The sequence below is a fragment of the Carcharhinus amblyrhynchos genome, chromosome 13, assembly GCF_965287045.1.
Source record: "Carcharhinus amblyrhynchos chromosome 13, sCarAmb.v2.hapA, whole genome shotgun sequence".
Classification (NCBI taxonomy): Eukaryota; Metazoa; Chordata; class Chondrichthyes; order Carcharhiniformes; family Carcharhinidae; genus Carcharhinus; species Carcharhinus amblyrhynchos.
This window is the reverse complement of record NC_137336.1, coordinates 72,699,574-72,724,098: the sequence shown is the minus strand read 5'-3', so window position 1 is coordinate 72,724,098 and position 24,525 is coordinate 72,699,574. Positions and strand designations below refer to the sequence as shown.

Sequence of the window (24,525 nt, the reverse complement as noted above, 5' to 3'; positions counted from 1 at the left end):
AACGAAACTAAGCATGCTGAATGCCTTCTTCACCATGCTGTCTACCTGTGACTCCATTTTCAAGGAGCTATGAACCTATACTCCTAGATCATTTTGTTCTATAACTGTCCCCAATGCCCTACCATTAACTGAGCAAGTCCTGCCCTGGTTTGATCTACAAGATGCATCACTTCGCATTTACCTAAACTAAACTCCATCCGCTATTCATCAGCCCACCAGCCCAATTGGTCAAAATCCCGCTGCAGTCCTAGATAATCTTCTTCACTGCCACCAACTGATAGCACAGATTGCAACATATGATTATGATGTACTAGCTATTACAGAAATATGATTGCAGGGTGATCAGCATTCCAGTATACACAATGTTCCAAAAGAACAGGCCAAAGGGGAAAGGAGGTAGGGTAGCGTTGTTAATCCTGGAAGGTTTCAGAGCAGTGCTGATTTGTGATATAAAGACAGTGAATAGTGATGCAGAATCAGTTTGCATTGAAGTCAAGAATAGCAGGAGAAGAAAGACAAAGATGGGAGCAGTCTATAGACCCCCCAAAATGTAATCTTTCAAGAAGTGAGATTATAAATGGGGAAATATCCAAGGACATGATTGAACGGAACTGCAAATATCATGGGAGATTTTAGTCTGCACATTGATTGTACAAACCAAACTGGCAAAGGTAGCATAAAAGAAATTATTTTGGAGGGTATCAGGGACTTTTTTTTAGAGCAGTGCATTGAGGAACCTACCCAGGAATGGGCTATTTTAGCTTTGGTTTTGTGTAATGAAGAAGAATTAATTTGGGATCTTGTGATTAAGGATCCCCTATGGGGTAGTGATCACAATATGATAGAATTCCAGACACAATTTGGGAGTGACCAGTGCCTTCAACTTAAATAAGGGCAATGTATGAGAGAGGAGTTGTCTAAGGTGAACTGGGTGAACAAGCTAAGATGCAGGGTCCAGATGAGCAGTGGTGGATATTCAAACAGCTGGTCCCAAACACTCAGCAGGAGTTTATCCCAATCGCAAAGGATTCTACGATGAAAAGGCAAAATCCATGTTTAACACAAGAGGTCACGGATAATTTTAAATTGAAAAGTAGGATATATAGATATAGATATTTATATATAGTATATATATACATAATATATCTGTACAGTGGTAAGGGATAGTGGTAGACCAGAGGAGTGGAAAATTTTTAGGATCCAGAAGCAAAAGAATTAAAAACCTTATAAAAGGAAAAAAATGAACATTGGAACAAATGGTAAGAGTTTCTACGGATATACAAACAGGAAGCAGTGGCTAAGATAATGTGGGACCAACCGTTAACAGCTAACAAACAAATGGTGGATTAAGATAAGTAAATTTTTTTGCGCAAGTCTTCACCGTAGAAGACATCGCAAGTATCAGATGGGCTGATTTCAAATAACATGGTAGAACTTACAAAAATCCCAATCACAAGGGATAGAATATTAGAAAAGTTCAAGGGGCCAGGGGCAGACAATCACCAGGACCCAATGAATTGCATGCTAGGGTTTTAGTGGCTGTAGAGATAGTGGACCCATTGGTTACAACTTTACGTAACTTGCTAAATTCCAGAAGGGCACCAGAGATTGGAAAACAATCAATGTAACACACTTGTTCAAAAAAGGAGAACAGCATACGGCAGCGAATTATAGGCCAGTTAGTTTAAGATCTATTATTGCCAAGACGCTGGAGCAATAAACAAAGAGGAAATAGCTAATCATTTAGGAAAGCTGAATATAATCAAACCTAGTCACATGGTTTTATAAAAGGTAAATCATGTTTGACAAATTTGCTCAAATTCTTTGAGAAAGTAACAAAGAGAATAGAGAGAGGAACCTGCAGATGTAGTATATTTAGATTTTCAAAAGGCATTTAACAAGTTTCCACAAAGAGGCTAGTGCATAAAGTAAAAGCCCATGGAACTAGGGGAAGGTATGTCAGCAAGGATTAAAAACAGGCTGTCAGATAGAAAACAGAGTGTTGGAATAAATGGGTCCTTTTCAGAGTGGAAAGATGTAACTAGTGGAGTACCACAGAGATCAGCTCTTGGCCCGGAATTGTTCACTATTTACATTAATGGCATTTACATTAACGACAACATGAAGATTAAGTGGAGAGGTAGGTTGTGATGAGGATATTGTGATTCTGCAATGGGATAGATAGATTGGGTGACTGTGCAAAAACCTGGCAAATGGAGTTTAATGTGGGAATGTGTGAGGTCATACACATTGGTTGGAGGAATCAAAAGACAAGTTAGTTAAATGGTGAGAGACAGCAGCTGAGTGAAATATAGGGGGACCTAATTGTTCACAAAAAGCTAGCAAGCAGGTCCAACAAATAGTTCAGAAAGCAAGTGGAATTTTGGCCTTATTGCAAAGGGGTCAGTGGTTACAGATAGGGATGGGAGGGCAGGCTTGAAGGGCCTATGGCCTGTTCAGGCTTCCATTTCTTGTGATTGTGCCCAGCTGATCTAATCTAGTTGAGGCCATAGTTTTAGGCTAAGGGGTAGCAGATTTAAAACAGAGAGGAGGAATTACTTCACTCAAAGGGTCATGAATCTGTGAAATCCTCTACCCAAAGTGCAGAGGATGTCAGACACTAAACAGATGTGAGGAGATAGAAACGTTTTTAATTAGTAGCAGGGTGAAGGTTACGAAGAGCAGGCAGAAAGGTGGAGATGAGATCAGATTAGCCATGATCATATTGAATGACAGAACAGACCAGAGGGACTAAATGGACTTCTGCTCCTAGTTCTTATGCTATATCCTCATGCCACCCAGGTGGCATAGTGGCACGTTAGCACTGGTGCCTCACATCACCAGGTACCGAGGTTCAATATCAATCTTGTGTGACTGTGTGTGGAGTTTTTACATTTGCCCACTGTCTGCAATGGTTTCCTCCAGGTGCTCATGTTTCCTCCCAAAGTCCGAAGATAAGCAGGTTAGGTGGATTGACCATGCTAAATTGTCCTTTAGCGTCCAAGGATTACAGGGATGGGGTGGGGGAGAGGGCCTGGGAGTGATGCTGTTTCGGAGAATCGGTGCAAATGCGATGGCCCAGATGACCTCTTTTTACAGTGTAGAGGTTCTATGGTTCTCTGTTACTGTTTATTGCGAGAGGGATTGAATACAGAAGTAGGGAGGTTATGCTTCAGTTACACAGGACACTGGTGAGACCATAATTTTACCAGGATGTTGCCTGGTATGGAAGGACTGGGTTATGAGGAAAGATTGAATAAATTGGGGCTCTTTTCCCTTGAAAGACGGCGACTGAGGGGGGGATCTAATAGAAGTATATAAGATTATGAAGGGTATAGATAGAGTAAACAGAGGTAAGCTATTTCCTATGATAGAGACACATAGGACAAGGGGCCATTGGCTTAAGGTGAGGGGGGAGAGGTATAACAGATATTAGAGGGAGGTTTTTCACACAGAGGGTAGTGGGGGTATAGAATGCTCTGCCAAGTAAGGTGGTGGAGGCAAACATGCTAGAGTCATTTAAGAGTAATTTAGACAGGCACATGAGTGGGTTGGAGATGGGTGGATATAGGAGAATGTTTTAAATAAGGGTCATTAGCATTGGGGCGTCCCTGGAAAGGTAAATGGATATGGTACAATAATAATGTTTTCTTTTCATTCACAGGTTTTAAGTCGGTCCACCTTGTGTCCAACGAGGGGCATACACGCAATGGGTCGTACTTGGGCTGCTCTTGGTTGTTCGAGATTGGCCTAGTGCTTCATGTCGTTAGTGTGTGCCTAGACTGGACCAGATACTGGGCAAGACGACAGCTCAGTGACTATCACTGATTGCTGTGCAGACAAATGGATTTGGGCCAGTGTCTGTGGGAGTTTGCGCATTCTCCCTGTGCTTGCGTGGGTTTTCTCCGGGTGCTCCGTTTCCTCCCACACCCCAAAGATGTGCTGTTAGGCTGATTGGCAGTAATAAATTGTCCCTAAATTAGTTTCCCTCAATGTGGATGGCCATAAAACATTAGACAAGGTTCATGGGTGGAGGGGGGGGAGGACTGGTGGTGTTGGGATGGCGGCACGGGCTCGTTGGGCCGAAGGGCCTGTTTCCCAGGCTGTTTAATTTTGTTCTTTATAATCGGAATAATGAGTACTGTATTGGTTATCTTTTTAAGGAAGGATGGCAATGCATTAGAAGCAGTTCAAAGTTTACTAGACTTATACCAGGAATAAGTAGATTATCTTATGAGGAAAGGTTGGACAGGCTTGGCTTGCACCCACTGGGTTTAGATGAGTAAGTGACATGACTGAAACATACAAGATCCTGAGAAGTATTGATAGGGTGGATGTGGAGATGATGTTTCAAGAACCAGGGATCACTGTCTAAAAATAATGTTGTAGTGGAATAACATAGAAGCTTGATGAAGTGGTGCAACTTTTGGGGAAACAAACAGATCAACAAATTGAGGGATAAATTAAAAGACAGCCTCTTAAAGGGTCACTATCAAAGCAAACAAAATCTCAAAAGAAAATTAAAACATCAAAGGAAAATGTGACCAAAGACACCCCAATCCTGGTGGTGTCCACTGGACATGGAATGTTTCAATTGTACTAACAGACATGGCATGCCCCTTTCCAGGAACTTTAAGTGTTTGACAAAGTACCACATTAAAGGCCGGTGAATAAAGTAATTGGAATAGGAGAGTCAGTGTCAACTTGGATACAAAATTTTGGCTTAAGGACAGCAAACAGTGAGCTGTGGTAAATGGCCATTTACCACATTAGACAATGACAGGCATTAGAGCAATTGCAAAGTGTATCTGGGGCAGTAGGGTTTCTTATGCACAGACCTTTGAATGTATTGACATATAATGAGAGTGTGATTGGCAAAGGGTATGGAATCTGGGATTCACATATAGAGGTATTGAGTACTGAAATTATACTGAAGAAATGCACTAGTTCAGATGCAACATCACATCCAGTTCTTGTCACTACAATTCATGATGAATATAAAGGAGCAAGGGAGCGGGGTAATGAGATTGAGGGGATGGTTGACAGAAATACACAAGATTACGACAGGCTCAAATAAGGTAGACAACTCAAAGTTCCTCCCATAAACAACGAGGACTATCACTGAACCATTGAAACCACAGAAAGAGGCCATTCTGCCTATCCGTGTCTGCACTGGTGGCTAGGGGAGACAGGTTGAAGCAAAGCAGGAGGAAGAGTTTCCTGACAGAATGAGTGGTAATGGCCCGAGGAAGTAGAAATGATCAATGAGGGTAATGCCACCATCTGCAGGTTCCTCTGTGAGCCATTCACCATCCTGACTTGGAAATATATCACGGTTCCTTTACTGTGGCTCGGTTAAAAACCTGGAACTCCTTCCCTAACAACACTGAAGGTGTACCTACACCTCAGGGACTGCAGCGATTCAAGGCTGCGGCTCACCACATTCTATGAATTGATGTTCCATACTATCTTTGCCAATCTGAATTGCCTTTCACTTGTTGATTAAAGTGAGCCACAATTGTTGCCGTACCTTTTTCACACATCACATTTATTTCCTCCTGTCTAGCCTGTCCAACCACGTAACTATTCTTAGGGGGCTTATATACTCACGCAGCTGACCTGTTACCTTACAATTTCTTATCTCTGATTCAACATTTTGCTCTTTTAAGCCAAGACGTTCTCTCAGAACTGCCCGCATGACATCCTTAATGAGAGTCACACCACTACCTTTTCCTGTCTTTTCAAAATGCCAAATACCCTTCAATGTTGAGCTTCTGGCCTCTGTCGCTCAGCAGCTATATCTGTGTCATGGCTAACAGTGGACTCAAAATACTGAAAATATCCAGTATTTTCTATTTTTATAAATTTTAGATAAATTTTTACCTGTGTTAATAATTCATCAAATATTGGACACATTCTGGTACAAAGCCTTTAATTTTGTCTTTTTGCCATTTTTGTACTCTGCGGTCTCATCTACTGGTGCAATCTCTGTCTGATCAAAATACAGTTTGTACTCTGTCCCTTCCTATCACACTGTGATTAAAAATCGCAGCCCTGCTTGATTACTTTGTTGTTTTCCTTTGATTTACTTTATCGACTCTTGCGTAATCTGATCGTCCCACTATACAGTTTTCAAAACCCCCTCTAGTTACAAGACTTGCCAGAACACTGTCTCCCCCATGGTCCAGGTAAAGGCTGTCCCAATGGCACAGTCATAGAATCCTAGTCAGAGTCATATGGTCAAAGTGCAGAAGAGGCCCTTCAAGCCTGCACCAACAAACTACATTAAATCTACACTAATTCCATTTTTCAGCACTTGGCCCAGTCTTGAATGTTATGACATTTCAAGTACTCATCCATGTATTTTTTAAAGTTTGTGAGGGATCCTGCAATGCATTCCAGATTCTCACCATCCTCTGGGTGAAAGACTTCTTTTTCCTTAGATCCCCTCTGAATCTCTTGCCCCTCACACCTTAAAATCATGTCCACTCATTACTGTCCTTCAACTAAGCAAAACAGCTGTTTCCTCTCCACACTGCCCATAGGGTGGATAGGAAGCAGCTGTTTCCCTTAGTTGAAGGTCAACAATAAGATTGTATCACACTTGGTATGGCTTCTGCTCTGTCCAAGACCGCAAGAAACTACAAAGAGTCATGAATGAAGCCCAGTCCATCAGTCAAACCAGCCTCGCATCCCATCCATTGACTCTGTCTGCACTTCCCGCTGCCTTGAAAAAGCAGCCAGCACAATTAAGGACCCTACGCACACCACGCATGCTCTCTTCTTCCATCATGAAAAGATATAAAAATTCTGAAGACACGTACTCACCGACTCAAGAACAGCTTTTTCCCTGCTGCCATCAGACTTTTGAATGGACCTACCTCACATTAAGTTACTCTTTCTCTACACTCTAGCTATGAGTGTAACGTTATATTCTGCACTGTCTCCTTTCCTTCTCTATGTATGGTATGCTTTATCTGTATAGAGCGCAACAAACAATTATTTTTCATTGTTCACCAAAACACGTGACAATAATAAGTCCATATCCCTCACAACCCTATTAACCTCAATCAGGTTCTCCCTCGACCTTCTCTGCTTTAAAAACCCCAGCCAATCCAAACTCTCTTTATAGCTCAAATGCTCCAGGCCAGGCAACCTCCTGGTGAGTCTCCTCTGCACCCTCTTCAGTGCAATCACATCCTTCCCTTAGTAAGGCAACGAGAACTGCACACAGTACTCTATTCGTGGCCTAACCAAAGTTTTGTACAGCTCCAAAATAATCTCCCTGCTCTTATCATAGAATCATTATCATAGAATCCCGACAGTGCAGAAGGGGGCGATTTGGCCCATCGAGTCCACACGGACTACAACCACATCCAGGCCCCATCCCCACAACCCTATGCATTTACTCTAGCTAGTCCACTGACACCAAGGGGCAATTTCGCATGGCCCATCCACCTAACCCGCACATCTTTGGACTGTGGGAGGGAAGTGGAGTACTGGAGAAAACCCACATAGACAGAGGGAGATTGTGCAAACTCCACATAGACAGTGACCCAAGCGGAAATGATATAGCTCCCACATTCCCCAGTACTGATGCCAGAGCCACATGAATTGAAGCTCAATCCTCCCACACCACTCCGTCAATCACTCAACCATCTAATTTTGTTCACAAATTATGCCAATTTGTTGATGGCTCCGGTAATAATCGAGATATTATTACCTTCTAGGTTCTGCATTTTAACCTAGCCTTTAGCTGCCCCTAATCTTTTGGCAGAACCTCTTTCCCAGTATTTTCTAAATTGTTGGTGTCCAACGTAGGTCCTCCAACACCAATCACCACATCACACCACCAGCCCCCGACCCTCACCACCACAAGTTCCACTCCAGCCCTGAGCAGATATAGGAGCAGAAATAGGCCATTTGGCCCAAAGTCTGCTCTGCCATTCAATGAGATCATGACTGATTTTATGTGATAAGGCAGGAAAGTGGAGTTGAGAATTATCTCCATAATCCTTCATTCCCTTCCTGATTTAAAACTTATCTCAGCCTTGAACATATTTAATGCCCCAGCCTCCATAGCCATCTGTGATAAAGAATTCCACAGATTCACTACCCTCTAACAGAAGATGTTTCTTCTCATACAAGTGGGCGACCTCCTTACACTGAGATTATGCCTTCCAGGCAGAGACTCTCCCACAAGGGAGAACATATGTCTCATACGTTGGCACCGGGGCAGGCAACAGTTTTTGAACCCTTGACTGCAGAAAATTCTGTCCATCACCAACGACCATGACTCTTCTCTCAACTCCCCACCTCTAATGCCTGAATGCTTTCCTGCACCATGGGGCCATGGTAAGATTGCCTATCCAGCGTGCATCCATCACTTCTGTTTGCACAGGTTGCAAGAAACTCCAACCTGTTAGACAGCAACAAAGGTCCCCTCTACTTCAAACTTCTAGGTCCCCATTGCCTGCCTCATTCGGAGATATAACCTGCTGTCCGTGACCACTGACCAAGACAGAAGACCTGATCCTAAGGGGTGCTGACCTCCTCCTGGAATAAAGTATCAGAAGTGAGTTTGAATCAGAGACTCAAAACAATGGCTTCAGTCTTCCCAAAGCCCAATTGAAGGCAAAGAGTAGAGTTAATTCACACTGCCTTGTCGAACATTCCCAGGACAAGTACAGCATGGATTAGGCATAAAGTAAATCTCTCTTTGCAAACCGCCAATGAACACTCCCCGAGGAGGTTCAGCATGGCAGTCCTCTGTTGAAATTGGTACGGATGGAGATGAATCATAGAATCCCCGCGGTGCAGACAGCGGCCATTTGGCCCATCAAGTTTCACTGACTCTCTGAAACAGCATCTTACACAGTTCTACCCCTCACTTCATCCCCGCAACTCCAAGTATCCACCCTGCTAATCCCCCTAACCTACACATCTAAGGGACAATTTAACATGGTCAATCCATCTAACCTACACTTCTTTGGACTGTGGGAGGAAACCGGAGCACCCAGAGGAAATGCACACAGACACTGGGAGAGTGTGCAGACTTCAGGCACAGTCACCCAAGTGTGGAACCGAACCCAGGTCCCTGGCACTGTGAGGCAGCAGTGCTAACCCGAGGGGTAACAGTGCCAGAGAATGCTGGCGGGTGCAGCCTATAAGCCCCCACCAAAGGTAGCTATATCTCCAGACAAAGCTTCAGTCAAGAAATAACTGGAACTAGTAACGAAGGCATTGAAATGGTAGGAAAACTGGTGGGTCCCAACATTTTTCACTGTCTGTCATCTGGAAGAATGACGTGAATAGGTCACAGAAGGAGTGACATATAGGGTCGGAAGGGAATATGTGTAGGATCTTTAATGTTATTGTGTTTGTAACAGTATGAGTTCTTGCTGTCAATCTGATTGTTTTCGGAGCTATTTGTTTTTGTGGTGTAACATCATCTGACTCAACATTACAGATTGGATAGGTGGGGGTGGGGGGCTGGCAGTGTTTCAGTCATACCCCTGTTCCAATTTCTTATGGTGGTATAGAGGCTGTTTCCCAATACCCTACTTACCTGGTGACACTCCAGCCTTCCTGGATCCTGGGCGCTGCTCCTCGTCTGTGGCGGAGTCTGACTCGCATTCGAGCTGCATGGTGTCCAGGCTGCTGGTAGGGCACATGTCGGTGCTTTTCTGTTGAGCAGAGTGCTTGCTGTCTGGTCCAGTGTCACCGAGCTTTGCAGGCTCCTTTACAGGGGGCCGTGGGCAGTTCCCTGAAAGGCTGCAGTCTTGCACCTTGTTCCTCGTTCTCCTGCTGCCCACTGTTGGAGATGTGGAATTCTGACTGTGAACAGGTGACAGATGCTGGGGTGTGGGACGCCCACTGGGGCCCAGTGCCGCAGAGTCTGCACAGTCACCACCAGCGTTGCCCTTTGAGCCTCGTGGTGGTCCCTCATGGCCTGACGTTGTCCTCCTCTGGCTGGAATTGCTCTCAATGCCGGGTTCTGACATGCTGCTGCTCTCCGATGCCAGGGTCTGCGGATCCCACTCCACCTTCACGACCGTCTCCGGAGGGAGCCCGCCGGGCGTCCGCAAGGAGCGTCCACCCTCCAAGGAAGCCACGGGCCCGGAAGGGCTACACCGATCCCGCGCACAGTTTCTGCTCCTGCTCCTGGTCCCGGTCCCAGCACTACAGTCAGGGACGGCTGGAGCACTGGCCAGCAGTAACCATGGGAATGAGTGACCTGCAATGCACTCCCAGACCGCTGTCAGGGACCCTCCGGAGCGCTCCAGCACAACGGGCTTCAGGTCGGGGATGAAGCCACACTCCTGGCTGTGGTCGTGTGACCAGATCACAAGTTGCCGTAAAGCATCACTCGAGGCACGAAGCATACTGAAATCCTCGTCTTTCACCCCAGGGCCTGCACAGAGAAAGGCAATCAGTATACAGTCAAACACAGATAGACACAAAGGCATACATGCACTCACAGGCACAAAAAAATCTTCACTGTCACATGGACAAGTTGTTTGGCCTATTCTGAGTCTATTCTGTTTTACACAGTGGCAACGCTGCTATGCTAAACAGGAAAGACTTAGAACAGGCCAAACAACTCAAAACTGGGCACTGTGGCCCATCAACAGCAAAACTGGGTTCAATCAGCAATTTGTTATTTCACAGCCTGACTGATCCTTCATTACCTCATTTTAAGGCAAATCAAATAACCAATTAAAATAAGTCAAATGAGAGACAAGTTAAACAGACATCCCCTTACAGGGATGCCATAAACAAAATCAAATCACAAATTAAACTTACAATCTCAAACCAAAATCTAATTAAGAGGGTTGGTAATGCACCCCTGTCCCTGCATTCCCCAATGGGCACAGAAAGCCTTATCAGTGCTGGCAGAAACCACATATTCCCTCTCCCAGGGTACCTGGCCACGAATGAAGCCACGGCAGAAGGGCAATTGAGTCAAACGATCCCCTTGGTTGCCCATTGCCTGGACCTGCAGATCGCAAGTTTAGCCAAGCCCAGGGACAGATTCAAGAGAAGTCCTCCTCCTTCCCACTACCTCCACACTGGATGGATCCCTCATTACCAGCAAACCTGGGGATCAACCCTGGTCCAACAAGGCATGCATACGATTGTATTAGGAGCAGCACCAAGAATATCTAAACATTAGATACTAGGCTTCCAGGGCAAAAGCAGTTTAGTTTTTTCTGCTTGATCCTGAGAGAGGCAGGGATATTTTCTTCTGGAGGTTGCTGTTCAAGTGTCAGACAGAAGCCTCTGTATCTTTCTCTAGTGTTCAAATGCTCCAGCACTATTAACATATAAAAGTGCATCATCCTGTGCTTTTGTGGACTAATTTTGAAGAAGAGTTTAAGTCTATGAGGAATATTGCGTATATTAGACCTAATTGAGATAAGTTAGCAAAGAAGAATTTTATCTCGTGTTGAGATATTTCAATTGATAAAAGTTAAACTTCATTTATATACTGTATTGTTAAATGAGATTTGTTTTGACACAAGAATCCTCGTATATCAACAGAATCTGAACTGACCAGAGCAGGAAGGGCAAAGAGGGGGGCGGGGATGGAAGTGCTGAAGAAGGGACAGGAGGTGGCGGGAGGGAAAGCGGGAAGACTTAGAGTGAAAGAATGGAGCAGACACGGTGAGAGATAGAGAAACGTATCCTTCATGACATAAACATTATACGCACCTGTTCTGCTCTCAGGGGACTTGGAGGCGTAACTGCAGAAACAACAGAATAAATAAATACATTGAAGCGTGAAAATAAGCAACAAAGGATGAGATAAAAGTTACTCATGTTCGGTACAGTTAACCAGACAGATAACAGACTACGCAGAAGTTGGCAACATACAGATCCTATCATGATGTGATTCACAATGTGTATAACAGACCTCACTGCCTCGGTCCCAAGATACACAACAGTACACGATGCTCTCTTTCCCAGTAAACTCAGCGGGACGTCACCATCTCGGTCCCAATACACGCCGCGGGACGTCCCCGTCTCGGTCCCAATACATGTCGCGGGACGTCCCCGTCTCGGTCCCAATACACGCCGCGGGACGTCCCCGTCTCGGTCCCAATACACGCCGCGGGACGTCACATAAGAACATAAGAAATAGGAGCAGGAGTAGGCCATCTTTAATAATAATAATAGTAGGAAGGACTACTACTTACATGGCGAAAAGCTGCAGCATGCTACGGTGCAGAGGGATCTGGGGGTCCTTGTGCATGAGTCGCAAAAACCCAGCCGACAGGTGCAGCAGGTGGTCAGGAAGGCAAATGGGATGCTGGCCTTCATAGCAAGAAGGATTGAATATAAAAGTAGGGAGGCCTTGCTGCAACTGTAGAGGGCACTGGTGAGGCCGCAGCTGGAGTACTGTGTGCAGTTTTGGTCGCCGCACTTGCGCAAGGATATTTTGGCCTTGGAGGGAGTGCAGAGGAGATTCACTAGGCTGATACCGGAGTTGAGGGGGTTGAGCTATGAGGAGAGGCTGAATAGACTGGGCTTGTACTCGTTAGAGTTTAGAAGGATGAGGGGAGATCTCACTGAGACGAATAAGATGATGAAAGGGATGGATAGGATAGAGGTGGAGAGGTTCTTCCCGCTCAGAAAGGACAGCAGGATTAGAGGGCACAGCCTCAAGATAAGGGGGGTGCAGTTTAGAACAGAGTTGAGGAGGAACTTCTTCACTCAAAGGGTGGTGAATCGCTGGAATTCTCTGCCCATTGAAGTGGTGGAGGCTTCCTCGCTAAATATATTTAAGACGCGGGTAGATAGGTTTTTGGTAGGCAAGGGGATTAAGGGTTATGGGAGAAAGCGGGAAAGTGGAACTGAGCCACTTCAGATCAGCCATGATCTTTTTGAATGGCGGGGCAGGCTCGAAGGGCTAAATGGCCTACTCCTGCTCCTAATTCTTATGTTCTTATGTTCTTATCTAGCCCTTCGAGCCTGCCCCACCATTCAATAAGATCATGGCTGATCTGTCGTGGCTCAGTTCCACATTCCCGCCCTCTCCCCATAACCCTTAATTCCCTCTCTTATCAAAAACCCATCAACCCGCGTCTTAAAAATATTTAGCGAGGCAGCCTCCACCACTTCAACGGGCAGAGAATTCCAGAGATTCACCACCCTTTGAGTGAAGAAGTTCCACCTCAACTCCGTTCTAAACTGCCCCCCCTTTATCTTGAAGCTGTGCCCCCTAGTCCTACTATCCTTTCTGAGCGGGAAGAGTCTCTCCACCTCTATCCTATCCATCCCATTCATCATCTTATACGTCTCAATGAGATCTCCCCTCATTCTTCTAAACTCTAACGAGTACAAGCCTAATTTATTCAGCCTCTCCTCATAGCTCAACCCCCTCAACTCCGGCATCAGCCTAGTAAACCTCCTCTGCACTCCCTCCAAGGCCAAAATATCCTTGCGTAAGTATGGCGCCCAAAACTGCACACAGTACTCCAGCTGCGGCCACCATCTCGGTCCCAATACACGCCGCGGGACGTCACCGTCTCGGTCCCAATACACGCCGCGGGACGTCACCGTCTCGGTCCCAATACTCGCCGCGGGACGTCACCGTCTCGGTCCCAATACACGCCGCTGGACATCACCATCCCAATCCCAATACACGCCGCGGGACATCACTGTCTTAGTCCCAATACACACTGCGGAACGTCACCGTCTCAGTCCTAATCAAGTGTGGTAAGTCATTGTCTCAGTCTCAAGATACACTACAGGATATCACGCTCTCTGTCTCAGCACTGCGCTACATTACTGTCTTAGACCCAATATACACTGCGGTACATCATTGTCTCAGTTGCAATATACACTGCGGTTCAAGATAGTAGCCTGTCCTCATATTTTTTGATGGGACAGCATACTTTATCTGGATCATTGCTTCGCCTACCAAGAGATTGTGTGATTGGACATTCTGAAGTTAATAACCAAGTCAATAAATGTTGCTGTTTAGAATCCTGGAACTTCCTCCCAAACAGCACCTTGGGTGTAGCTACATCACAGGAACGGGGCGGTTGAAGGCAGCAGCTCACCACCACCTTCTCAAGGTCCAATGAGGGGTGGGCAATAAATGCTAGCATAGCCAGCAAAGTTCACAACCATGAATGAATAAAATAAAAATTACTACTGTCGAAAGAGATTTACCAGTATCTAATCCCATGCTGTACCTCTCCTGGGAATGTTTGACAGAGAGAGCGTAGAGGAACCTTAACTCTGTATCTAACTCTGTCTGTACCTGTCCTGGGATTGCTTTATGGGAGAAAGGGATGGGAGAAAGGGATGGGGGGGGGGGGGGGGGGGAGAGAGACAGACAGACAGACAGTACAGAGGATGCTTTGCCCCATATCTTATCAATGTTGTCTCTGTCCTACTAGTGTTTGATGGGGTGTTTCGAGGAATGCCCCATCACTCTTTATCTAACCCCGTGCTGTAGCTATCCTGGGAATGTTTGATGGGGACAGTGTAGAGGGAGCTTTATTCTGTACCCAACACCATGCTGCACCTACCTGCAAGTGTTTGTCAGGAAGAAGGTGAAGGCAGCTTTATTCTGTATCTAATCCTCTGCTGTACATATCCTGGGCATGTTTGATGGGGACAGTGTTGAGGAAGCTTTACTCTTTATCTAACCTCTTGCCCTACCTGTCCTGGGTTTGTTTGATGGAAACAGAGTAAAGAGAAATATATCTGTATCTCATCCATGCTGTATCAGCCTTGGGAGTGTTTCATTGGGAAGTGCACAGAACGTTTTACTCTGTCTCCATTTTCTTGTTGTACTTGATGGGATCGGATTAATCCATCATTATCAATGACTGGATCCAAAACATTAAGGGATACATGATCAGAAAGATCAACGGAAATATTAAAAGGATGCGAGCAGTCCTTTCAGCACTGATATTACCTGTCGAGGAGGAACTTTGCGAAGTCGGAATGTAAGTGGAACCCGAGCTGGTCCTTGACATTGCACCACTGCTCCAAATGTGTGCCCAGACGGATGCGCGACTTACTCCTCCGGGCATCCAGCTCCTTGCGTTTCTGTCGCCGTACATCTTCAGACGCCCGGTGTCGCGACGGCTTACGGTCCTCCATTTCTGAAGCAAAAGGGGACAAAAGGAGTGGCAGCAGCAGCCCAAACCCTCCCAGCAGTTCACAATCTGCAGAACCTGTGTCTGCCTCCCCTGAGACGAAAATGTGTGCCCAATTCTGACCCAGAGGCAAAACGGGAGAGTCTAATACCACCACCGGTACCTCAGCCACTGCCTTAGGCAGCTGCTCCATTTACTGACACAAAGGTAGGTAGAAGAGTAAATTGTAAAGGATGCAAGGAGGCCACACAGGACATAGATGCAATAGACAAGTGGGCAAAACTCTGGCAAATCGGGTATAATGTGGGCAAATGTGAAATTTTCCATTTTGACAGGATATTATCGAAATGATGAAAAATTGCAGAACTCTGAGGTGCAGAGGGATCTGGGTGTCCTAATGCAGGAATCACAAAAGACCTAATTACAGTCACAACAAGTAATAAGGAAAGCTAATAGAATGTTATTATTTATTGTGAGGGGAATTGATTACAAAAGTACGGAGGCTATGCTTCAGTTATATAGGACATTGGTGAGACCACATTTGGAGTATTGTGTACAGTATGGGTTTCCTTATTTAGGAAAAAATGTAAACATGTTGGAAACAGTTCAGAAGTTTACCAGATTCATACCTAGAATGGGCAGGGTGACTTACGAGGAAAGGTTGGAGAGGTTAGATTTGTATCCACTGGCATGTATAATAGTAAGAGGCAGCTTGATCAAAGCCATTAAGATCCTGAGGGGCTAAAGATAGGAGGAGAATCTGGAACCAGGGGTCGCGGTTTAAAAATAATGGGTCACTCATTTAAGAGATGGGGAGAAATGTTTTCTCTCAGACGGTGAACTCTCTTCCTCAAAAGGCAGTGGAAGCAGAGACTTTAAGGCAGAACTAGATAGATTCTTAATTATCGAGGGGATGAGAGGTAACTGGGAGTGAACAAGAAAACGGAGTTGAGATTCCAATCAGATCAGCCGTGATCATATTGAAAGGCAGTGCAGACTCGAGGGGCTGAGTGGCAAGAATTGATGCCAGGGCACCTCTGCAGACAAAGCATTCAGTAACCAAAGATAGTAAATCATTGCAAGAAGCCAAGAAGCAAACAGTACGGTTCTTTTAGCCTGTCCAACATTATTATCGAACGCTGATAGTGCAGAAGACAGTCAGTAGGCCCACCAAGTCTGCATCAAGAATAATCCCACCCAGGCTCTGCAGGGATAAGCTCTGTCCCTGTAACCCCAACATGGGCAATCAACCTAACCTGCACATCTCTGGACCATGGGAGGAAACGATAACACCCAGAGAAAACCCACATAGAAATGGGGAGAATGTGCAACCTCCACACAGACAGTGACCTGAGGCCAGAATTGAACCCAGGTCCTCGGAGCTGAGAGGCAGCAGTGCTAACCATTGTGCCACCCATTGAAAAGATCAGAACTGATCTTCAATCTCAACCTCACTTTCCTGCACTTCAAATCTTACTATCCCACCAAGAAAACTATCAACAGATTGGGGTGAACATCCATAGCTCTCTGGGATGGAAAATCACAAAGATTCACAATCTGTCGAGAGGAGCAATTTCTTGTCATCTCACTTACAAATAGATTTATTTTGACCCTTTGTTGTAGTACTGCCTGCCAGGGGAAAACATGAAAGTTCTGCATCAACTCACCCCCCTCGTTACATCATAGCAACCCTGGTTAAGATGGTAACCACGTCATTCTGCATAAAATTCATCCCATGGGAAACCCTGCAACTCCTGCACCTTCCATCAACACCCTCCTCCCCCAACCCCATATCCCAACACCATCCAGTTGAGTAACCACTCTTTTTTCAACATGAATCCCACCATTACACGTGAACGCAATTAATCTAGTAAGCAGGCCTCTAACCCCCACCACCCACTGGTTAACCTGGCAACTATTCAATTCTATTCAAACCAAATAAACACTCGAACCCCCATTTGGTTAACCTGGTAAACACTCCAACCTCCATCACTCTGGCTGGTTAACCTGGTAAACATTCCAACCTCCAACACTCTGACAGGTGAATCTATTAAACACTCCATCATCAACCACTACCACTGGTTAACTTGATAAAGTCTCCAACCCTTACTGGTTCACCTTGTAAACACCAACCTCAATTACTACCACAGATTAACTTGATAAACTCGCCAAACACTAATGGTTAACCCAGTAATCTCCAGCCTCAACCACTAGTTAATCTGGTAACCATTCCAACACCTACTGGTTAACCTAGTAAACACTCCAACCCCCACCATCTCTGGTGAACATAAGAACATAAGAAATAGGAGCAGGAGTAGGCCATCTAGCCCTTCGAGCCTGCCCCGCAATTCAATAAGATCATGGCTGATCTGTTGTGGCTCAGTTCCACTTTCCCGCCCTCTCCCCATAACCCTTAATCCCCTCTCTTATCAAAAACCCATCAACCCGCTTCTTAAAAATATTTAGCGAGGCAGCCTCCACCACTTCAACGGGCAGAGAATTCCAGAGATTCACCACCCTTTGAGTGAAGAAGTTCCTCCTCAACTCCGTTCTAAACCGCCTCCCCTTTATCTTGAGGCTGTGCCCCCTAGTCCTACTGTCTTTTTTGAGCAGGAAGAGTCTCTCCACCTCTATCCTATCCATCCCATTCATCATCTTATACGTCTCAATGAGATCTCCCCTCATTCTTCTAAACTCTAGCGAGTACAAGCCTAGTTTATTCAGCCTCTCCTCATAGCTCAACCCCCTCAACTCCGGTATCAGCCTAGTAAACCTCCTCTGCACTCCCTCCAGGGCCAAAATATCCTTGCGCAGGTGCGGCGCCCAAAACTGCACACAGTACTCCAGCTGCGGCCTCACCAATGCCCTATACAGCTGCAGCAAGACCTCCCTACTTTTATATTCAATCCCCCTCGCTATGAAGGCCAGCATCCCATTCGCCTTCCTGACCACCTGCTGCACCTGCAAGCTGGGTTTTTGCGACTCATGCACAAGGACCCCGAGGTCCCTCTGCACCGTCGCCTGCTGCAGTTTTTCGCCACGTAAGTAATAGTCCTTCCTACCATTCTTCCTACCAAAGTGGACCACCTCACACTTGCCAACATTAAATTCCATTTGCCATTTCCTGGCCCATTCGCCCAGCCTATCTAGTAAAGACTCCAACATCTACTGATTAACCTGGTAAACTCCACCTTCAGCCACCACCACAGGTTAACCTGGTAAACACTCCAACCCCCACCATCCCTGGTTAACCTGGTAAACACTCCAATCCCCACCATCCTTGGTTAACCTGGTGAACACTCCAACACCTACTGATTAACCTGGTACACTCCACCTTCAGTCACTACCACAAGTTAACCTGGTAAACACTCCAACCCCCACCGTCCCTGGTTAACCTGGCAAACACTCCAATCCCCACCATGCCTAGATAACCTGGCAAACACTCCAATCCCCACCATGCCTAGATAACCTGGCAAACACTCCAACCCCCACCGTGCCTGGTTAACCTGGCAAACACTCCAACCCCCACCATGCCTGGTTAACCTGGCAAACACTCCAACCCCCACCGTGCCTGGTTAACCTGGCAAACACTCCAACCCCCACCATGCCTGGTTAACCTGGCAAACACTCCAACCCCCACCGTGCCTGGTTAACTTGGCAAACACTCCAGCCTCCACCATGCCTAGTTAACCTGGTAAACACTCCAACCCCCACCGTGCCTGGTTAACCTGGTAAACGGTACACTCTGCACCCCACCCTCCATCAGTTGATCCTGGTTAATCACTCCCTTACCTGGTAACGGCTCTAATCTCTCTTCCCCGCCCTCCCCCCTCTCCCGGTTACCTGGTAACGGCGCGGGCCCTGCGCCTGATTCCAGAAGCCTAGGGCCGGCCCCCCCGCCGCGAGCCGCGCCGCACCCGCCCTCCGGCAGCCGGCCTTGTGCGTCACGGCGCTCGTGGTGACATCACCGCGCCGGCCGACTGGCCGGTCCCCTAGGCCGACGCCATGTTTGTGCGGGGCACATCCCTGCTGGAGGAGCAGAGAGGGGAATGACGAGCTGCAGAAAATGGGGAAAGAGGGAATGGGAATGAGAGTAGCAGTGCACAATTGGAAGAGAATTTGGCTGAGTGGCAAATGGAATTCAATCTGAAAAAAAATGAGATGATGAATTTGGGGAGGGCAAGCAAAGCAAGGGAATACTCAATAAATGAGAGGATATTGAGGGGAGTTATGGACATAAGAATAGGATAATTCAGCCCTTCTATCCTGTTCTACCATATAATAAGATCATGGCTGATCTAACACTCACTAAGTCCACTTGCCTGCCTTCTCCCCATAACCCTTAATTCCCCTACTGATTAATAACATTTCAATCTCAACCTCAAAAATATTCAATGACTCAGCTACCACAGCTTTCTGGAGCAAAAACTCGAAGGTTTCACCACTTTTTGAGGGAAGATATTATTCTCAAATCCACTTGAAATGAGCACCCCCTTATTCTGATTCCCTCTGGCCCTACATTCCAATCCCTGAGCCACCCATTCACTTCCTTAATCTTATCAACTTTACGCCCGTCTGAGTTCTATGAGGATGTGTCTAGGGCGGTGGATAGAGGAGAGCCGGTGGATGTGGTCTTTCTTGATTTTCAGAAGGCGTTTGACAAGGTACCTCACAAGAGGTTATTGCAGAAGGTAAGTGGGCAAGGACTTGGGGGTAAGGTGTTAGCGTGGATAGAGGATTGGTTGTCAAATAGGAGGCAGAGAGTGGGGGTTAATGGGTGCTATTCGGATTGGCGGTTGGTGACTAGTGGAGTGCCCCAGGGGTCGGTGCTGGAGCCTTAGCTATTTACCATTTATAAAGATGATCTGGAGGAGGGAACCGAGTGTATGGTGTCGAAATTTGCTGATGACACCAAGATTGGTGGAACGGCAAATTGCGCGGAGGGTGTGGAGAGTCTGCAGAAGGATCTAGATAGGCTGGGCGAATGGGCCAGGAAATGGCAAATGGAATTTAATGTTGGCAAGTGTGAGGTGGTCCACTTTGGTAGGAATAATGGTAGGAAGGACTATTACTTATGTGGCGAAAAACTGCAGCAGGCGACGGTGCAGAGGGACCTCGGGGTCCTTGTGCATGAGTCGCAAAAACCCAGCCTGCAGGAGCAGCAGGTGGTCAGGAAGGCAAATGGGATGCTGGTCTTCATAGCGAGGGGGATTGAATATAAAAGTAGGGAGGTCTTGCTGCAGCTGTATAGGGCATTGGTGAGGCCACAGCTGGAGTACTGTGTGCAGTTTTGGTCGCCGCACTTACGCAAGGATATTTTGGCCTTGGAGGGAGTGCAGAGGAGGTTTACTAGGCTGATACAGGAGTTGAGGGGGTTGAGCTATGAGGAGAGGCTGAATAAACTAGGCTTGTACTCGTTAGAGTTTAGAAGAATGAGGGGAGATCTCATTGAGACATATAAGATGATGAATGGGATGGATAGGATAGAGGTGGAGAGGCTCTTCCCGCTCAGAAAGGACAGTAGGACTAGGGGGCACAGCCTCAAAATAAAGGGGGGGCGGTTTAGAACGGAGTTGAGGAGGAACTTCTTCACTCAAAGGGTGGTGAATCTCTGGAATTCGCTGCCTGTTGAGGTGGTGGAGGCTACCTCACTAAATATTTTTAAGACGCGGGTTGATGGGTTTTTGATAAGCAAGGGGATTAAGGGTTATGGGGAGAGGACGGGAATGTGGAACTGAGCCACGACAGATCAGCCATGATCTTATTGAATGGCGGGGCAGGCTCGAAGGGCTAGATGGCCTACTCCTGCTCCTATTTCTTATGTTCTTATGTAAGTCTCCTAAGCCTGTCTAGTCCCCCTAAGACTCATATATTTTTCAATCATATCACCCCTCATTCTTTTCAACCTCCAGGAATACAGATTCAACCTGAGGGAGTAAAAAACCTTGTCCACAGATCCCTGAAGGTACCAGGAAGGTGGTCAAGAAAGCATATGGAATGCTTTCATTGATTGGTGAGGTTTGAGTAAAAAGCATGGATGTAATGATCAGGCTGTGCGAAATGTTGTTTAGGTAACAGCTAAAACTGTCTAAAACTTTAACTGTAACCAAAGTTTTAGAGCATTTTGGTAGAATGAGCATGGAGAGCCAATATAAAATATGGTATTTAATTCTTAAAGAAATGCCGGAGAAGAGGGATCTGAATGTCTGCGTGCATAAATCATTGAAGATGGCAGGAAAGTTGGAAAGCAGTTAATAAAGCACATACTATCCTGGGTGTTATTAAAAGGTGTATAGGGTACAAGGGCAAGTAGATAATGATAAACTCATACAAGGCAATTGCTAGACGTCAACAGGAGTAAGGTGCACAGTTCTGGATGCCACACTACAGAAAGGATGTGAACACATTGGAGAAAGTGCAGAAGAGGTTTACAAAAATGATTCCACACGAGAAACTTCAGTTAAAAGGATGGATTGGAGAGGTTGGGAATGTTTCCCTTGGAATAAAGAAGATTCAGAGGAGATTTGATAGAGATGTTCAAAATCATGAGGGGCTGGACAGAGCAGATAGGGACAAAATGTTCCTGCTCATAAAAAGGATTGAAAATGAGATGCTACTGCTTTCAAGAGAATTGCAAAAGAAGCAAATGTGAGGTGAAAAAAAAAGGCTTTTTTTATTCAGACCCTAACAGATTAGGGAAACCGATCTAAAAAAAAGACAAAAAGAGGAACACCACAAAGCTGCCCCACCCCAACAGAGATGGAACCACCCCTGCTGCTATGAACACACCCACCCCCCAAGGACACGGAATGCCACCCTGCCACCTCCCCACCCACCAGAAACACTTTCAATCCCCAATGGTCCCAAAAGAAAGCCTCTGGCACTGCCCGGGTGTTATATTTAAGTGGTTGCATGATTATTTTAAGAGCAAGTCACATGGCTTGAGCATGAGGTCTGATCAAAGAAGGGTGAGATTTCAGGCAGTATCTGATAGATTTGCAAAGCTGTATGTTCGGGCAATTTGAAGAAAATACATGAAGTCAACGGACTCCAGGGTAAAACGCGCATTAACGGGAAGACAGTATAAAAATATATACTAGAATCATAGAACCCTACAGTGCAGAAAGAGGCCCTTCGGCCCATTGAGTCTGCACCGAACACAATCCCACCCAGTCCCTACCTCCATATCCCTACATATTATACCCACTAATCCCTCTAACCTACGCATCCCTGGACTCTAAGGGGCAATTTCTTAGCATGGCCAATCAACCTAACCCGCACATCTTTGGACTGTGGGAGGAAAACGGAGTACCCGGAGGAAACCCATGCAGACACAAGGAGAATGTGCAAACTCCACACAGACAGTGACCTGAGCCGGGAATCGAACCCAGGACCTGTGAAGCAGCAGTGCTAACCACTGTGCTACCATGCCGCCCAACAATCTGAAGTTGCTAATGTCTGCAAGAGAAATGGTGGGTCCATTCATATCCATGGGTCCTTTCAATGAAGAAAATGAATCATGGACCTCCTATGTAGAGCATTTTCAGTACTTTTCAAGTGAACAAAACTGAAAACAAGTTGACCATGCCAGCTTTTCTCAGGACAATATAAAGTAAAACCTATAATTTGCTCTGGAGCTTGGTTCCAGCAAAGCCAGGAAGCAGAACTTACAATAACTGGAAAAATATCCTTGAAAAGCATTATCCTCCAAAGCCACTGATCATCACAGAATGGTTCAAGTTCCTCCAGAGGAATCAGTGGAAGGTGAAAGCTTTGATCAGTTTATGGCCACCTTAAAAAAACTAGCACAACATTGTGAGCTTGGTGAGTCATTGGAATATTCTCTGAGAGATCGGCTAGTTTGTGGTCTCCAAAATGAGGCTATCTAAGAAGATTGCTTACTGAATCTGCTCTTACTTAGAAGACAGCAGTAGAAATCATAGTGTCAAAAGAACTGGCTGCTAAAGAGGCTTCACAATTTGGTGCAGGAATTAAGATCCGCAAGTGGGAACTGGCCATAAGAAATCAATACAGCAACACGCATTTGCAGATGTGCCAATATGGGCCACTTAGCTGGAGCATGGATAATATAAACAAGAATTGTGGAAAAATGGATCACATTGCAAAAGCTTGCTCAGCTAGACCTGCTTCCTTTGAGAGGAATATTCAGAAGAATAAGAACATAAGAACATAATAAGAACATAAGAAATAGGAGCAGGAGTAGGCCATCTAGCCCTTCAAGCCTGCCCCGCCATTCAATAAGATCATGGCTGATCTGTCGTGGCTCAGTTCCACTTTCCCGCCCTCTCCCCATAACCCTTAATCCCCTCTCTTATCAAGAACCCATCAACCCACTTCTTAAAAATATTTAGCGAGGCAGCCTCTGCCACTTCAACGGGCAGAGAATTCCAGAGATTCACCACCCTTTGAGTGAAGAAGTTCCTCCTCAACTCCGTTCTAAACCGCCCCCCCTTTATCTTGAGGCTGTGCCCCCTAGTCCTACTGTCTTTTTTGAGCGGGAAGAGTCTCTCCACCTCTATCCTATCCATCCCATTCATCATCTTATACGTCTCAATGAGATCTCCCCTCATTCTTCTAAACTCTAACGAGTACAAGCCTAGTTTATTCAGCCTCTCAAGAGTCAGTTGCATTCTACAAAATAATTCACAAGGGTGGCATGGTGGCAAGTAGTTATCACTGTTGCCTCGCAACACCAGGGACCCGGGTTTGTTTACAAGCTTGGGTGTCTGTGAGAGTTTGCATGTTCTCCCCATGTCTGTGTGGGTTTCCTTTAGGTGTTCTGGTTTTCTCCCACACTCCAAAGATGCACAGGCTAGGTGGATTGGCCGTGCTAAATTGCTCCTCAATGTCCAAAAATATGTAGCTTAGGGAATTAGTGGGGTAAATACGTGGGGTAAATACATGGGGCTATGGGGGTGGGGTGGACTTGAGTAAGATGCTCTGTTGGACATTCGGGGCAGACCCGATGGGCAGAATGGCCTCCTTCTGCACTGTAGTGATTTCATGAACATGGAAAAGGGAATTATGACTGTGAAGAAGAGAATGTCCAGAAATATGATGAAAAACTCCAACTGAACATCATATCCACAGAGTGAATCACATAGATTCAAGGGGATAACCTGTTAGGATGGAGGTTGATACTGAGACTACTGGCCAACAAAAGTTGAAATAATTTCTTTTAAAACCAGCTGATGTGATTTCAAGAATGTAAACAGAATAGATCATGCCGTTAAAAGGTTACATCATGGTTAATGTAGAGCTAAGTGGACCAACATTGAAATATCCTCTCCATAGTAATCATAGACCCTACAGTGCAGAAAGAGGCCCTTCAGCCCATCGAGTCTGCCCTACCCCCATATCCCACCCACCCCCCCCATCCCCACCC

The 24,525-nt window shown here is 45.9% G+C and overlaps 1 protein-coding gene across 2 annotated transcripts in view; it reads right to left on the bottom strand.

Moving 5' to 3' along the window:
• Window positions 1-19,042, bottom strand: part of LOC145351980 (zinc finger protein 692-like) — a 32,631-nt gene extending 13,589 nt beyond the window's left edge. The window contains exons 1-4 of one of the 2 annotated variants that reach the window (XM_080201827.1): window positions 18,963-19,042; window positions 14,936-15,125; window positions 11,716-11,747; window positions 9,569-10,414 (exon numbers count right to left, since the gene is read on the bottom strand). In XM_080201827.1, coding sequence (XP_080057953.1) covers window positions 9,569-10,414; window positions 11,716-11,747; window positions 14,936-15,123 — 1,066 coding nt within the window. In that variant the 5' untranslated portion in view covers window positions 15,124-15,125; window positions 18,963-19,042. Of the gene's footprint in view, window positions 1-9,568; window positions 10,415-11,715; window positions 11,748-14,935; window positions 15,126-18,911; window positions 18,934-18,962 lie in introns of those variants that run through there. The other variant, XM_080201828.1, reaches the window with a different exon arrangement.
• Window positions 19,043-24,525: the final 5,483 nt, after the last annotated feature.